This window comes from Hypomesus nipponensis, chromosome 18 (genome assembly GCF_054491055.1).
Source record: "Hypomesus nipponensis isolate SF chromosome 18, ASM5449105v1, whole genome shotgun sequence".
In the NCBI taxonomy this organism is placed as follows: domain Eukaryota; kingdom Metazoa; phylum Chordata; class Actinopteri; order Osmeriformes; family Osmeridae; genus Hypomesus; species Hypomesus nipponensis.
Window position 1 is genome coordinate 16,910,001 of NC_140378.1, and position 15,000 is coordinate 16,925,000.

At 49.2% G+C, this 15,000-nt stretch overlaps 1 protein-coding gene across 1 annotated transcript in view; it reads left to right on the forward strand.

The window, feature by feature from the left end:
- The window catches only part of LOC146252470 (ERC protein 2-like), a 135,315-nt gene that overhangs the window by 6,782 nt on the left and 113,533 nt on the right, over positions 1-15,000 (forward strand). Inside the window, exons 5-7 of the mRNA XM_084679053.1 lie at positions 4,255-4,329; positions 6,462-6,617; positions 10,204-10,371. Coding sequence (XP_084535179.1) covers positions 4,255-4,329; positions 6,462-6,617; positions 10,204-10,371 — 399 coding nt within the window. The remainder of the gene's footprint in view (positions 1-4,254; positions 4,330-6,461; positions 6,618-10,203; positions 10,372-15,000) is intronic.

Consider the following 15,000-nt stretch of genomic DNA (forward strand, 5'->3'; position numbering starts at 1 on the left):
AAGGAGAGCCTGTGAGAGAGAGAGTGTGTGTGTGTGTGTGTGTGTGTGTGTGCAAACACCATGTTCACCCTGAGTGGCTGTACGGAGTGGTGAGATAGCTAGGCAACCTAAGTATAGGCACCATGAGTCAAGATGGAATGCAGTAATTTAGCCTTACACTTACACTTGTCATCGTTAGCAGGGGCGGGGTGACTGTGGCATGGAGGCTTGTTATTAGGGGAGGGGCTACTCTCTGTTCATTTGATTACTTTCAACGGAAACCAGCTCCAACTGCCTCACATTACTGTTGCCATTACTCCCCTTGAAATTACCCGCCCTGTTTGCTTTAGGACAGGATAATAAATACCTCTAATTTCTCCCTCCCTGTGCCTTTAATTTTCCTCTTCAGACAAGGGTTGAGGGTAGAGGGAGAGAGGTAGAGAAGGGGAGAGGGGGAGAGGGAGGGAGGGGGTTTCTGTAGCTGCTGTTGACCTGTATTAAGTGAAATTAGCACCTCGTTTTTTTGTTTATATTTTCTTATTTTCCTCATTTGGAATTCCCTGGATGCTCACTGTGGGTCTTTGTGGTCTAGGTCAGAGGCTCATGTGAGGGCGGATGTGGCTGTGAGTGCCTTATCATAGGCTGTTCTGCAGGCCTTCAGAGAAGATGTACTAGGGCCTTTCTCTGTCTCTTGTCTTCCATCCATTTCTTTCTCTCTCTGTCTCACTAGTCGACCTGCTAAGGGCCGGTGTCAGGGTACTGTGTGTGTGTGTGTGTGTGTGTGTGTGTGAGAGAGAGAGAGAGAGATGGGTGGTACTTATTCCTCAGCTCTGATTCCTAGTGTGATTAGTGCCGTCAGAGGCACACACATCTCTGCTTGTACAGTTGTTTGATCCTTCCAATAGCCGTCCCTGTACCACAAACGTGCGACGTGCTGCACCAGTGTTGTCCACTGAGGGGCAGTACTCCACAAGATATGTCTCTGGAGCCTGCGAGAGAAACATTTCAAGAGCCCAGTGTTGACTGACGGGAGGCCAAAAGCAGCCTGAAAAGAACACAATCGCACGCACGCACACCCGCCCACACACACACACACACACCCACACACACACCCACGCACACACACAAAGTCGGAGGCATAAATCTGGGCCTAATCGACTCTCCCCTGCCGCCTGCTCCCAAAAGACCCAGTAATAACAACCGCGCCACTGGCCTGTTCCTGCCCAGCTCTGACCTGCTGCCAGTGGCAGCGAAAAGAGCTCTAGGAGGCCGCTGCTCACACACACACACACAGAGATTTGCTTTCAGTCACACAAAAGCTTGCATGGACACACTCATATACCTACTCAGACTATACTAGTAGAACCAAGGGGAAAAGAGACTGGTTAGCCAATTAATAGAGTGGTGTTGTTGGGCATGAAGGCTGTTGTGTATTTGGAGACGATTTAGCTAAGGTTGACTGTAGTATAGTCTTGGAGTTATCCCTCCCTCCTCTCCTCTCCTCTCCTCTCCACCCCCCCCCCCCCCCCACACACACACACACACACCCACACAACACACACACGCACATCCCTGTCTGTGCTGCAGGCTGATAGGCTATCTGATGTGGTTAGTGTAATTGGTCAAAGGCTTGTTGGGCTCTTTAGAAGCTGTCTTCTGATTTGCTGGCCCGAATCTCCACTAACAAACCTTCTCAACTGTCATTAACCCCCCCCCCCCACCAACCTCCTCGCCACAGACACACACACACACAACACACACACCACAGCGCAGACACCCAGGGCTCTGCATACCCGACACACTCTGCTGATCCCACAGAATGTTTGAGCGGAAAAAGTTTATCGGGACAGAATTACACTCCTCCTCTTCCCCTCTCCCTCTTTTCACCCCCCCATCCATCCAGCCATCCATCCATCCATCCATCCATCCATCCATCCAGGGTGCTCTGTCTAACACTGTCGCTGTTTCACACAGTCTCTGTCCTTTTGAAAGCACACTTAGAAGTCAATGACTTGATACACTCACACACTATTGGTACATTGGGGGCTAGACCTTTAAGAAAATATACAAAGCTCAGGGAAGTTTTTTTTCCATCCTCCATCTGGGTTTAGGGGTATGATTGGTCAGTGTGTGCTCCTCTGTGTGTGATGAATGTGACACCAGTGCCTCGGGGCTGGAGTTGAACCTTTCGACCATTTCCTTTGTTTGGGGATTCTGGCAGTCATTGATATAAAGTTACTTTTGATCCTATTCATTCCATATGCCCAGTGCTTTGACACATATGGAGAGAGAGAGATGCTTTGATGACTCGCTGTCTTTGATGACTTCATTTCCCTTTAGTGGGGCAGCATAGAAACGTAGACACCCTTATGATGTCTTTATTAGGAGTGAGCACACGCATACGGATACACATTAACCATCAATGCTGCGCCACTCCACACACACACACACACACACACACACACACACACACACACACACACACTCACACACTCATACACACTCTAGGATAGTGTGTTGTTATTGTGCCCACACACAAACCTACCCGTTGTAAATGTGTTTGATATGATGCTTTAATGCATAAGAATATCACTCACAATGTGTGCGTCTGTGTGTGTGCGTGTGTCGGTGTGTGTGTGTGTTCCTGCTAATGATAGTCTGATGTTTTTCCTTATGTCATTCTGTCTGATATTCTGATGATCCTGTGATTGGGTCTCCTCCATGTCTGTCTATCCCATTGGGCAAAGAGGCGGTGTTCATCGTCAAGCAGCAGCTTGAAGGTAGAGTCGTGATCTCCAGCCTCCTGCCTTCTGCATAAAATTACATTATTTTGCCGCTAGCAGTAAGCTTGTTTATTATAGCTTTTCCCCTCTAGCTTCTAGCCTCCAGCCTCTAGCTATAGCTGGGCGATAAAACGATCCCAAAAATCTACACAAGAAAATCTTCCACGGTAACGGTGGAACGTTTATGAGATGTATTTTCGATAGTTTTTTTGTTTTCCGTTTTCCTCTACCTACAAAAATACTACAATAATACAATCGTTTAGCAAAGGAAACATTTTCACCTGCCTGGCGTAAAATATTTAGCCGCAAAAACTTGAATATTCATAAACCGTGCAACAGAGAACAATAGCCTAACGCAATCGGTAACGAGATTAACATTTTGACACCTTTCATCTCTACGTAGGTTACTACCGTAGGCTACTACTAAAAACTGGCTGAGTAGTTTGCTAATAGTAGGCTACATGCGCGTTGCAAGCACACTCGTCCACTGAGTAATGAGAGATAATAGTGTGCCTTGCTTGTAGCAAGCATACAAATTAACCTGGTTTCTTCAGAGGTTCTGTCTAAAGAGAATACTTGTAAAACTGTAAATTGTTATTATTAAATATTTAGGCCCCAATTAGATAATTATGGACATCGATCGATGTAAAAAATTATCGTGACAAAAAATGTTGGCCATATCGCCCAGCCCTGCCTCTAGCTTGTAGCCTCTAGCTTGTAGCCTCTAGTTTGTAGCCTCTAGCTTGTAGCCTCTAGCTTGTAGCCTCTAGCTTGTAGCCTCTAGCTTGTAGCCTCTAGCTTTCAGAACTTAGACTCCCTTCCTTACATCGGCTTCCTTACATAGACACTAGTTGTTGTTCTAGTTCTTGTGGGAGACTAAACGTACTGTGATAACTTGGTTTAGACAACCCATAATAGTCACTTTTGACAACAGTAGTACTTTTTCACTATTTTATACAACATATTAATAAAATAGGTTACTTCCCAGGACAAGTTTATACTGTTCTTTGAGCTGGTGCATGTGGACACCATCTTATGTGTCAGTGTTGACATCAATTATTAATAGTTGAAGCTTGGCGATAGCGCATGTGCTTGCAGAAAGTGTTGCTAAGCGAGAGCTTTAGTGTGTTAGACATAGAGAGAGCGAGAGAACGAGAGAGAGGGGGATGGCAAGAGAGACAGAAAGAGATTGTGGCACCAGTAGCTTCAGTCTGGCACCCTAGCTACAGCACCTCTAACTAGGGTTTACGGTCGCTCAGGGAGACGTAGGAGCAGAAGAAGGTGGAGGAGGAGGGTGCGCCTCACAGAGACAAGGACAGAACTCCCTGGAACAGAGGGGGACAGGAAGAGATCCATACAGTAGCTGCAGAGAAGAGAGAGCTAGTGACTTTCCAGCGTGTGTGTGTGTGTGAGAGAGAGAGATAGAGAGCGATAGAAAGGAGGTGAGAAGATGATGAATCGTCAGGCTTACTTCTACCGTGTTCCTCCTCAGGAGTTGCACAGGAGGAACCAGCTCCAAGCAGACCCGACCAAGACCAAGGCCCTGCAGACTGTCATTGATATGAAGGTAGGCCTCCCTCACACCTCAGAGCAGCCCACTACACACTATCCTGAGCTAGTCCCATACCGATACACTCACGCACACACACACACTCAAACACACACACACACACACACACACACACAGCCTGGCCCGCTCAGCTACCCATACACACACACCAAAATTCTAAATTCATTAGTGATCGATACTGCTATGATCAAGGATATGTTACCCGTTGACCTGCCACTGATCTGGAACCCGCACCCAGATCTGTCCTGCTTTCATGTACCACAGGTCAGTAGTTCACCCAGACTGTGATATCAGTTTCATACAGAAACCTTGTCAATTATTGATAATCATTCTAGTGTGACTAGAGCATGGCTTATTCTTCCATCAAATTCAGGAAGGATCTAATTGCAAACATTCGCACCCACACACTCACACAAACATAGTGTACAAACACACACACGCACTCAAACATACTGTACAAACACATACATGTCAAGTGTGTACAGAGACCATTCCCAGGGTCCATATTGGTCCATGCAGAGTTGAACACTCACTCAATTTGTTTCAAATGTCACATATGGAAGCTTTCTCTCTCATCCTGAGTCTTTGAAGTAAGTGGAAGCTGTGAAATATGCAGTTGACTTCACATGTGTGCACACGCACGCACACACACACACACACACAGTCAGCACATGCTTTCCACAAACGTTGATGTTTTACTGCTAAACCACAGTTATTTTTCACACACACTCTGTGATTTGTCCACCCATTAACAAACGGCATGTGTTAGAACAGAGTGTGTGCAGCGTTGTAATGGCATGCTTGCTTGGGTCTGCTTGAAACTGTATTTCACTGGTGCATCGTAGCATTCCAGAGCCAGACACCTAGCCAGATACAGTGTCAGGTAGAGGCATGTACACAGATACATGAAGAAGGATAGTTTAGCATGTCTGTGTGTGTTATTGAGCTACTTGTATGCTTGTCAGTGTTTAAAAGTGTGCTGTTGTGTGTCAGTTGTGATGCTGTGCGTGTGTGGGATTTGTACTTTGCTGAATCGTGTATGTTTGTCGTATGATTTCAGACGACAGCGCCCCCTTTCTGTTTTGATCCTGATGTTATCTGGCAGGTACAGTAAGAGTGGCAGTTTTTAATGACTCGTCTTTCCTCTCCCCTGTTCCCCTCTCATCTCCCCTTCCCTCCTCTCCTCTCACAATCACTCCTACGAATAACTGTGGCCTGCGTATAGTGTGTGCCGGGAGGGGTGGGGGCATTGATGTCAGGGGATATAATAAAGGTCAGATGCTTGCATTCTGCCTGTGGTCTCTCTGCCTCATGGCATCATACAGCCTGCTTCCATTTATTCAATTACCAGTGCCTCTCCTCCAAGGCTTACCGTTCCATGTACGTCTGGTCCTATGGAGCTGAACAACTTCAGGGACGTGCTCTGTTCCATTCCCTCATAGACAGGGAAAAAACCCCAAACATACTGTATACAGTACAAATGCACTCAGGATGGTCTACCTAGTGATCTGTTCCAGAGGCTGTTGTGCATTACAGTCTTGCGTACAGGATGCCTCAGTTTACACTGCTACAGAAGGCAGAAGAATTTGCTTGTCTAATACGAGCAACAGCTCAGCTCAGATTCATTACAGTGGTTGGCAACAGCATTTAGATGGGCCCCTATACATGACCTTGGGGTGGTCCAACTAAAAACAAATTATCATGTGCAGTGCTTACGTTAGCATCTATGTACTGGCCCCTAGACGTACAGGAAAGTGTCATCTTAGCTGGTTAGCTTAGCCCTCTTGACCCCATGACTATCTTTGTTCCCTTTGCTGCTTTCAGGTAAAGGCTGTGTCACAAAGTCGTCTTCTTCCTCTGTCCCCACCTCCTTTCCAACGCATGACTCGTCTTTCAAAACCGTATCCACCGAAACTCCTCTAGACTCCGCATGACCATTCAAAACAAACCATTGAGTGGATAGCTGTTTATAGGTAGCTCTAAGCATCCTAAGATCCCCATGGAAAACCCTAAAACACAAACCGGGTTTACATCAACGACGACAGTGTGTGTGCTTGTGTGTCAGAGAGAGAGCCATCTGACATTGTGTGACATCTGTGGCTTCTCCTGGGGCTGGTGGTGTGGTGCAGGACACCAAGATCTCCTCCCTGGAGAGGAACATCAGAGACCTGGAGGACGAGGTCCAGATGTTAAAGACGGGCGGCTTGCTCCACCCGGACGGCCGCCACGAGGAGCTGAAGCACGTGGAGCTCTACAAGAGCCACTCCAAGTTCATGAAGACTAAGGTAGAACATTCCGGGTGGTTCTTCTGCCCCGCATGCGTGTGAGCTCCTCGGTCCGTCTCCTCAGCGCTCTGCTGCGTGTGCGCATGCTTTTTGAAAGGCCACCTTGCGACTCTCCCGAGTTCTTACAGGACAATGTGGAACTTCAAAGGGACTGCGCAGTGCATGGTTCTGTTTAGCGGAACAAGAAATATGACTTGAAGTTGCTGTTCTCTGTGTGTGTGTGTGTGTGCTGCTCTCCTCTGCATGTTCGTGAAGGAGGAAGGTCATGGCCGCCCGCTGCATGGCTTTAGTCTGGTTGATTTGTCTGTTTTGCCTGAGGCGTTTTGCCTGAGGTGTTTTGCCCGAGGTGTTTTGCCTGAGGTGTTTTGCCTGAGGTGTTTTGCAACTGTATTCTCCTTGTCGCATGCTTAAGTGTTCATGTTTGTGCTGCTGTGGTTCTTTAAAGGTGTTCTGCTCAGAACTCTGAGACCTGCTTGCCATGACTCAAATGCAGTCGCAACAACAACGCTTTTATCCTAAAGGAGGATTTTAACCTGTAACCTCTTGCTTTGCAGTCAAATGCTCTACCACTGAGCTATAGCCGCAGGATTAGAGACGTTGATTCAGTCTTGTCGTTACACAGCTCTCTGATGCACTTCCTGCTCGGCGTGATTGTCCTGATGGAACAAACTGGTATCCCCTGACGATTAATGGTGTCACTTTACCTCACTTCCTTTAGCCAGCAGGAAGCTGGCATTTCACAGCACCCAGGTCAGGTTTCGTCTGCCCTGAAGTTCTGTAGCTCTATGTTGGTTTATTCATAAGTAGTGCGAGCACACACACACACGTACACACACATGCAATTGCCCACATACACATACACACACACACACACACACACGTAGATGAATAGGTAGATGTAGCCTGTACAGAGGGTGTGTTTGACAGTGAGGTGTAGGGTTTCATAGACTTCATAGCTCTGTCTGAGTGTCTGTGATGGCCCGGCTCGTCGAGTAGCGTTTCATGTGAGAATGTTTCTCTTTGGTTAGTTAATGGCGCTCTTTGTAAGCCCCATTTGTCAATGCATTGGGGAAGTTCCTGATGCAATCACAAAAGGATGTTTTTATGAATGGAGCCTTGACAGATGACCGTGAGCTTACAACAGCAGAGGAAAGAGCTCTCTCCTCACTGGAACGTTCTGGAATGATATACATCACTGTGACGGCTAGGGTTTGGTCTCGGAGGCCTCGTCTTTCTGCAAGCGTACACACACACACACACACACATACACACACCCATACACACATCCACACACCCATACACACATCCACACACAAACACATCCACACACTCACACACACACACACACATACACACACCCATCCACACATCCACACACTCACACACACACACATGCACACGGATATACCATAATGTGGTAGACCCTCTCAGGTACTTCATTTTTGTCAGACCCATATGTCAGCTACACACACACACACACACACACACTGCCAAAGTCTCTCTCATGGCATCTGTCGTCTGCAGTATCTTCCAGGGGGCTCTTCTTTCAGCACCAGGCCAGGGTGGAGCTGAACACAGGGGGTGGAGGGGTGGAATGAGCTGGGAGGAGGAGAGGAGGGGAGGAGGGGAGGAGGAGGAGAAGAGGAGAGGAGGAGGAGGAGAGGAGGAGGAGAGGAGGAGGAGAGGAGGAGGAGGAGGAGGAGGAGGAGGAGGAGGAGGAGGAGAGGAGGACGACAGGAGGAGGAGAGGAGGAGGAGGACAGGAGTCCCAGGCCTCTCTGGTTTTCCATCGCCTCTTTCAGGTGTTTGGTCTGTCGTCCCAGTGGGAAGAACATCAGTTAGGGTTTAAACTAATGTAATTACATGGCTATTCCTATGTAACTACATTGTTGTACTAAATAGGCTTTTGCAGTTACAAAGTAATCGGTGTACATCTAAATTGTTGACTTTTAATTTATTAAATACTTTGTTAGTTTAAAAGGAGAGTTGAGTCATGCAAAGATTTAAAAGGGGCATCCTGGCCATTCATTTTCTAGAGTCAGTCAGAAAGATCTCTTATTTAACTGAAAAACTGGAATGTTTATTCATTCCTGCAAAGCTTGTTTCACTCAGCCATTTGTAAACACGTCTTCAAACCCAAGTGTTTAGTCTCTGGAGGGCTGTTAGTCAGCAGTTTCACCTAGCTTAGCGGTTGTTGTGTTCTTTTGTTTTTGTTTCTTCAGGACAAACTGTCGTCCAGTGTCCCAGTGTCTTCCAGGCCTGCCCCCCCACGCCATTTAGACCCCACCCTCCTCCTCTACCAGCAACCTTGGATAGCACACCGCCCAGAAGTACTCCTTCCCATGCCTCCTCCCTCCCTCTCTTTCACTTTCCTCTGTCTTCAGATCTTTCGCTCACCTGCTGAATCTCCCGTCTCAGTTTTTCTTCTTCTACTGTTCTTCTTTGACTCGCTACTCCATGTGCTAGTCCTGTCCTCTTCCTCTCCTCTCCCTCCTTATTGGTCCAGTTCTGGCTCACAATTTGCCCTCTCATGACGTGTTCTCTTGTCGAGCGCCACAATTAAGAAATCTTCCCTCCAAATCAGCCTCTTGAATTTTTTGGCACCAGTGAACGCAGATGATAATCTCCTGCACATACCGAGCCCTCTCGAAAAGACAGAAAAAAAAGAACATGGGGTCAGAACCCCCCTTTCCCCATGCACGTACGCACACACACACACACACAGACACATACACACACACATACACACTTACACAAATGGCCCGTTTGATTTCCTTTGTGGTTTTCGGTGCTGGTCTTGCAAATCTTTTCCCTTCAGTTGCACCATTTCTAAACCAATCAACAGCCTGCCAGATATCAGAGTGTAGCATTGCCCCCTCATAACTCTTGTTCTTCCTCTGAGTGTTTCTCCTGCTCTCCAGTTGGCTGTTGGGATGCAGGGGCTCTACAGGGTCTCCGGAGAGGCTTCGCAGGGGCTTCACAGGGGCCAGTGGCAGGACTGGACAGGACTAGGGCTGACTGTGTTGCACAGCAGAGCATTTTTTGGGGCACCTCCACAGCTAAGATACAGAGGAAACCCTATACATTACATCAGAGGAATCCAAGATCATATTAATATGTCTGCCTCCAGATCTTTGCATTAGACTGAATACCATCCCAGGGTAATCAGCAAGGATCAGTTCAATGGATCAACTATCATGAGTTGTCTTAAAACCATATATTTTAATCATTCGAATACGAGTTGTCTTGTACGGAATCTGTACGATACATGTTCATCCATCGGAGTCGTTTTTACCCGCATTTCAGTATTTCTCGACCTTTGGTTCTGTTGAGTGATGAGTGTGATGAGAACCACCTCACTGTAAAACGGCCCAAAACTGAGCTTCAGAGGAGATCTAGGATGTATCCAGAGGGAAGTGGCTCCTCTGTGGCCTGCAGGGTGCATGCTTGGTACCGTGTGTGTGTGTGTGCTGAAGCAGAGGGACCTGCATGCTGTGTTCACCAGGTCTGAAGGCTTGATTCATATCCATTCAGGGATGCTAGCCTGTTTGCTAACACTGTGTGTGTGTGTACTGTGTAATCGACAGATAGACCAACAGAAGCAGGAACTGAACAAGAAAGAATCGGACATGCAGGCCTTGCAGACCAAGCTGGAGACGTTGACCAATCAGAATTCGGATTGCAAACAACACATTGACGTGCTGAAGGAGTCTCTTAACGCCAAGGAGCAGCGATCATCCACGCTGCAGACTGAGGTTAGTCTAACACACACACACACACAAGCACAAAGTACATACACACACATTATTGTTCTCTCTCTCTCTCTCTCTCTCTCTCTCTCTCTCTCTCTCTTTCTCTCTCTCTCTCTCTCTTCTCCCCCCCCCCTCTCTCTCTCTCTCTCTCTCTCTCTCTCTCTCTTTCTCTCCCCCCCCCTCTCTCTCTCTCTCTCTCTCTCTCTCTTTCTCTCCCCCCCCCTCTCTCTCTCTCTCTCTCTTTCTCTCCCCCCTCTCTCTCTCTCTCTAAATGGGTACCCTGCTGACTACCTCGCCCCGCCAGGGAGAGAGGCAGATAGAAACTGGCAGCGTTTTCATCTCTGTCTTTTGAAGTTCTGAACTCTGTGGGTCTAATGATTTTATCAGCAGTCACATAGCCATAGGGGGTGGTAGGGTGTGTGTGTGTGTGTGTGTGTGTGTGTGTGTGGGGAGGGGAGGGAGGGTGGCGGTTAGCATTTTTCTGCAAACTTCTCTAGAGTTTGGAACCGATACTTTAGACGGCTTCATGTTGAGCAGTGGAGAGCGTCTCACTAACGATGTCCACTCTTCATTACAGGAAGCAATTTGGGCCAAAATGAGGTCTAATTGTCTGTACATGTGCAAAGAATGTTTGGCACATGGGCAAGGGGAATATATCTCACTTAAGAAATTGGCATTTTCTGGGTGGTTTTGTGTCAGTGTTGCATGGAGTTTGTTCTGTGTGTGTTTGTGTCTGGGTATGTGCGTGTGTCTTAGAAGGGTTAATGTATAACAGACCTGAACACACCTGACACTCGACCCTATCCTGTCATGGCCATCTCCTCTCTTCCTAGAAGATGCTGGCATAGGAGCCTCGTAACTGGATCTGCCATTCCTGCGCACACACACACACACACACACACACACACAAACATACAGACACATACATGCAGCGCACACGCACACACACACACAACCTGTCAGTCCCGATTGCAGTGCGCTCGTCTCCGGCCCTCTGTGCTGTGCTCTCCTTGATGTGGCATGTTCCCCCCGGCTCGGGGAAGGCTTGGGTTTCCTGACTAGCAGAGTTAAGGAGGGTTAAGTGGCTAAAGGATGAGCCTGTCTGTAAAGTGGTGGAGCTCTTTACCCCCCCCCCCACCCCACACCAACACTACAGCCCCCCCATGCATTCCTCCTCCACCTCTGTCACTCAGCCAGGCGGAGACGACAGGCTTTTCACGGTGTGCCTCGGACTCTGCCCCCCCCCCCCCACCACACTCTCCTCCAGCACCCGCCTCCCCATTACCATGACGATGTTCCCCCTCCATCTTTCCCCTCCTTCCTTCCCTCCGTCTTTCTTTACCCGTCTTGTTTCCTTTCCCATCCCCTGATTCCCCCCTCCCTCTGCATTTGCATACTGTGTTTGTATAGTTGAGTGTGTGTCTGTGTGTGTGTGTATATGTACTGTATGTTTATATGTGTGTGTATACATCTACTTGTGTGTGTGTCTTCCAGAGATCCGCTCTTGAATAGCCTTCATGTTGGAAACAAAAGAGGAGAGGGGCTGGGAACAGAGGAGGCAGTGTGCGAGAGATGGATGAGAGAATGGAAGGGCATTTATATGTCAGTCAAAGCTCAGGACAGCTCTCTAAATAGGGCTGATTGAATCCATCTCTCGATTACTGGAAAATTTGAAAAATGATGTGTGTGTGTGTGTGCATGTGATCTGTGTGAAAGCATTTTGCAGTTAATACCAGCAGTAATGTAACCCTTTAATAGCTTGGTGTCACTCTATCCTCAGGAGAGCAGAGTGGTGAAATGATACACCCCTGATCAGGTAACCTATAACAGGCCTCCCTACATATTTAACCAGCCAATGGGAGAGTGACAAGAAGCTGGGCTGACATGGATTCGCTGTGATACTGTGCACTACAGTTGCCATGCTACCAACTCTATCTTTTAAATGTAGATGAAAAAAGACAAAAAGTTCCTTTTTGTATTTGTTTTTGTCTGTTTGAAAGCATAAAGAGATATTAGATAAAGAGGAGACATGAATATAACTCTGAATGAGTTCAGTTTTCATGGAACATCACCCGTTTTATGGTTTGGTTCCGATCCTGGTTCCTCTCCTTGATTCCTTTCCTTGGTTCCTCTCCTTGGTTCATCTCCTGGTTCCTCTCCTGGGTTCCTGTCCTTGGTTCCTCTCCTTGGTTCCTCTCCTTGGTTCTTCTCCTGGTTCCTCTCCTGGGTTCCTGTCCTTGGTTCCTGTCCTTGGTTCCTCTCCTTGGTTTCTCTACTGGTTCCTGTCCTGGTTCCTGTCCTGGTTCCTGTCCTCGTTCCTGTCCTTGGTTCTTCTCCTTGGTTCCTCTTCTGGTTCCTCTCCTGGTTCCTCTCCCCTGGTTCCTGTCCTGGTTCCTCTCCTTGTTCCTCTCCCTTGGTTCCTGTCCTGGTTCCTCTCCTTGTTCCTCTCCTGGTTCCTCTCCTGGTTCCTGTCCTGGATTGTCCTGTGCTCTCTCTCTGATGGATGTTCTGGAGAGGTAGTGAGCCGTGAAGGAGCTGTGGACTCTCTACCACACAGTCTGAACCCTGCTGAGCTCTTTTCCTGTCTCCCTCCCCCGCTTTTGAAGCTTTCTCACTCTCCTTCCCTTTCTTTTTCTCCTCTGTCTCTCCCTCTCTCACTCTCTCTCTTCTCCGGTCTCGTGAGTAAGGCCATTGTCCTGCAGGTGAGAAGTAGTCAGCACTAAAAAGGTTCAAACAGTCACCACAAACAGAGCACTGAAATCTGGAAAGGCACTGACCACCCTGACCTGGCATGACTTTGCCACGACCCTTATTTGAACCGTCGGTTTTCAAAGCAGACGATGACTTCATCTGAACCCGTTTGACCGCTGTCACCAGTCCTGGGGCCCGGCCCGTGTTCCCCGGTTGCATCCATGTGGTTTGGGACATGGCGCTAACCGAGCCCCCCAGAACAAACATGGCGCAGTCCAAAGTAAAGACCCCGCGTGTTCTGGAGAGACCATGTGGAAAACCCATAAAGACGAGTTATAGGGGTCAGAGGGAGGAGGATACATTTAATGGTTTACACAGAATGAGAGGTAAACATGCGCGAGCGCAAAAACACACACACCATGCCCACATACAGAATACTGGGACACCAGAGGAGATAACAGCAGCTGACATTAGGTAACATTAAGGGACCGGGGCATGATGATATTTAGGTAACATTAAGGGACCGGGGCATGATGATATTTAGGTAACATTAAGGGACCGGGGCATGATGATATTTAGGTAACATTAAGGGACCGGGGCATGATGATATTTAGGTAACATTAAGGGACCGGGGCATGATGATATTTAGGTAACATTAAGGGACCGGGGCATGATGATATTTAGGTAACATTAAGGGACCGGGGCATGATGATATTTAGGTAACAGGTGTGTGTTTTTCACTCCTCTGCAGAGGAGAGGAGGAGAGCAGAGCAGAGGACAGGTGAGGAGTACATTCAGATATGACCCTTCAAGGCACTGTCAGTCAGCTCCCCACCTCCTCCTCCCCTCTCCTCCCCTCCTCCCCTCTCCTCCCCTCCTCCCCTCTCCTCCTCCCCTCCTCCCCTCCTCCCCTCTTTCCCCCCCCCTCCTCCCCTCTCCTCCTCCCCTCCTCCCCTCTTTCCCTCCTCCCCTCTCCTCCTCCCCTCCTCCCCTCTTTCCCTCCTCCCCTCTCCTCCTCCCCTCCTCCCCTCTTTCCCTCCCATCTCCTCCCCTCCTCCTACTCTCCCCTCCTCCCCTCCTCCCCTCCTCCCCTCTTCCCCCCCCCCTCCTCCCCTCCCCTCCTCCCCTCTCCTCTCCTCCTCCCCTCTCCTCCTCCCCTCTTTCCCCTTCCCTCCTCCCCTCTCCTCCTCCCCTCCTCCCCTCTTCCCCCCCCTTCCTCTCCTCCCCTCCTCCCCTCTCCTCTCCTCCTCCCCTCTCCTCCTCCCCTCCTCCCCTCTTCCCCCCCCCCCTCCTCCCCTCTCCTCCTCCCCTCCTCCTACTCTCCTCTCCTCCTCCCCTCTCCTCCTCCCCTCCTCCCCTCTTCCCCCCCCCCCCTCCTCCCCTCTCCTCCTCCTCTCCTCCCCTCCTCCCCTCCCCCTCTCTTCTTCTCCCCTCCTCCCCTCCTCCCCTCCTCCCCTCCTCCCCTCTCCTCCTCCTCTCCTCTCCTCCCCTCTCCTCTTACTCTCCCCTCCTCCACTCCTCCCCTCTCCTCCCCTCTCCTCCTCCTACTCTCTCCTCCTCCCCTCCTCCTACTCTCCCCTCCTCCCCTCTCCTCCTACTCTCCCCTCCTCCCCTCCTCCCCTCCTCCCCTCTTCCCCCCCCCCTCCTCCCCTCTCCTCCTCCCCTCCTCCCCTCTTTCCCTCCCATCTCCTCCCCTCCTCCTACTCTCCCGTCCTCCCCTCTCCTCCTCCCCTCTCCTCTTACTCTCCCCTCCTCCCCTCTCCTCCCCTCCTCCACTCCTCCCCTCTCCTCCCCTCCTCTCTTCTGTTTATTTTTGCCTGAGGGTCTCTCTCAGCCTCATCTGGCCTCTCTGAGGGCCAGTGTGCATCACTTAGCCCTCTGTTGACATGTGGTAGCAATTTCAGACCCAAGTTCTCAAAAATCAACATAAACACACACGCA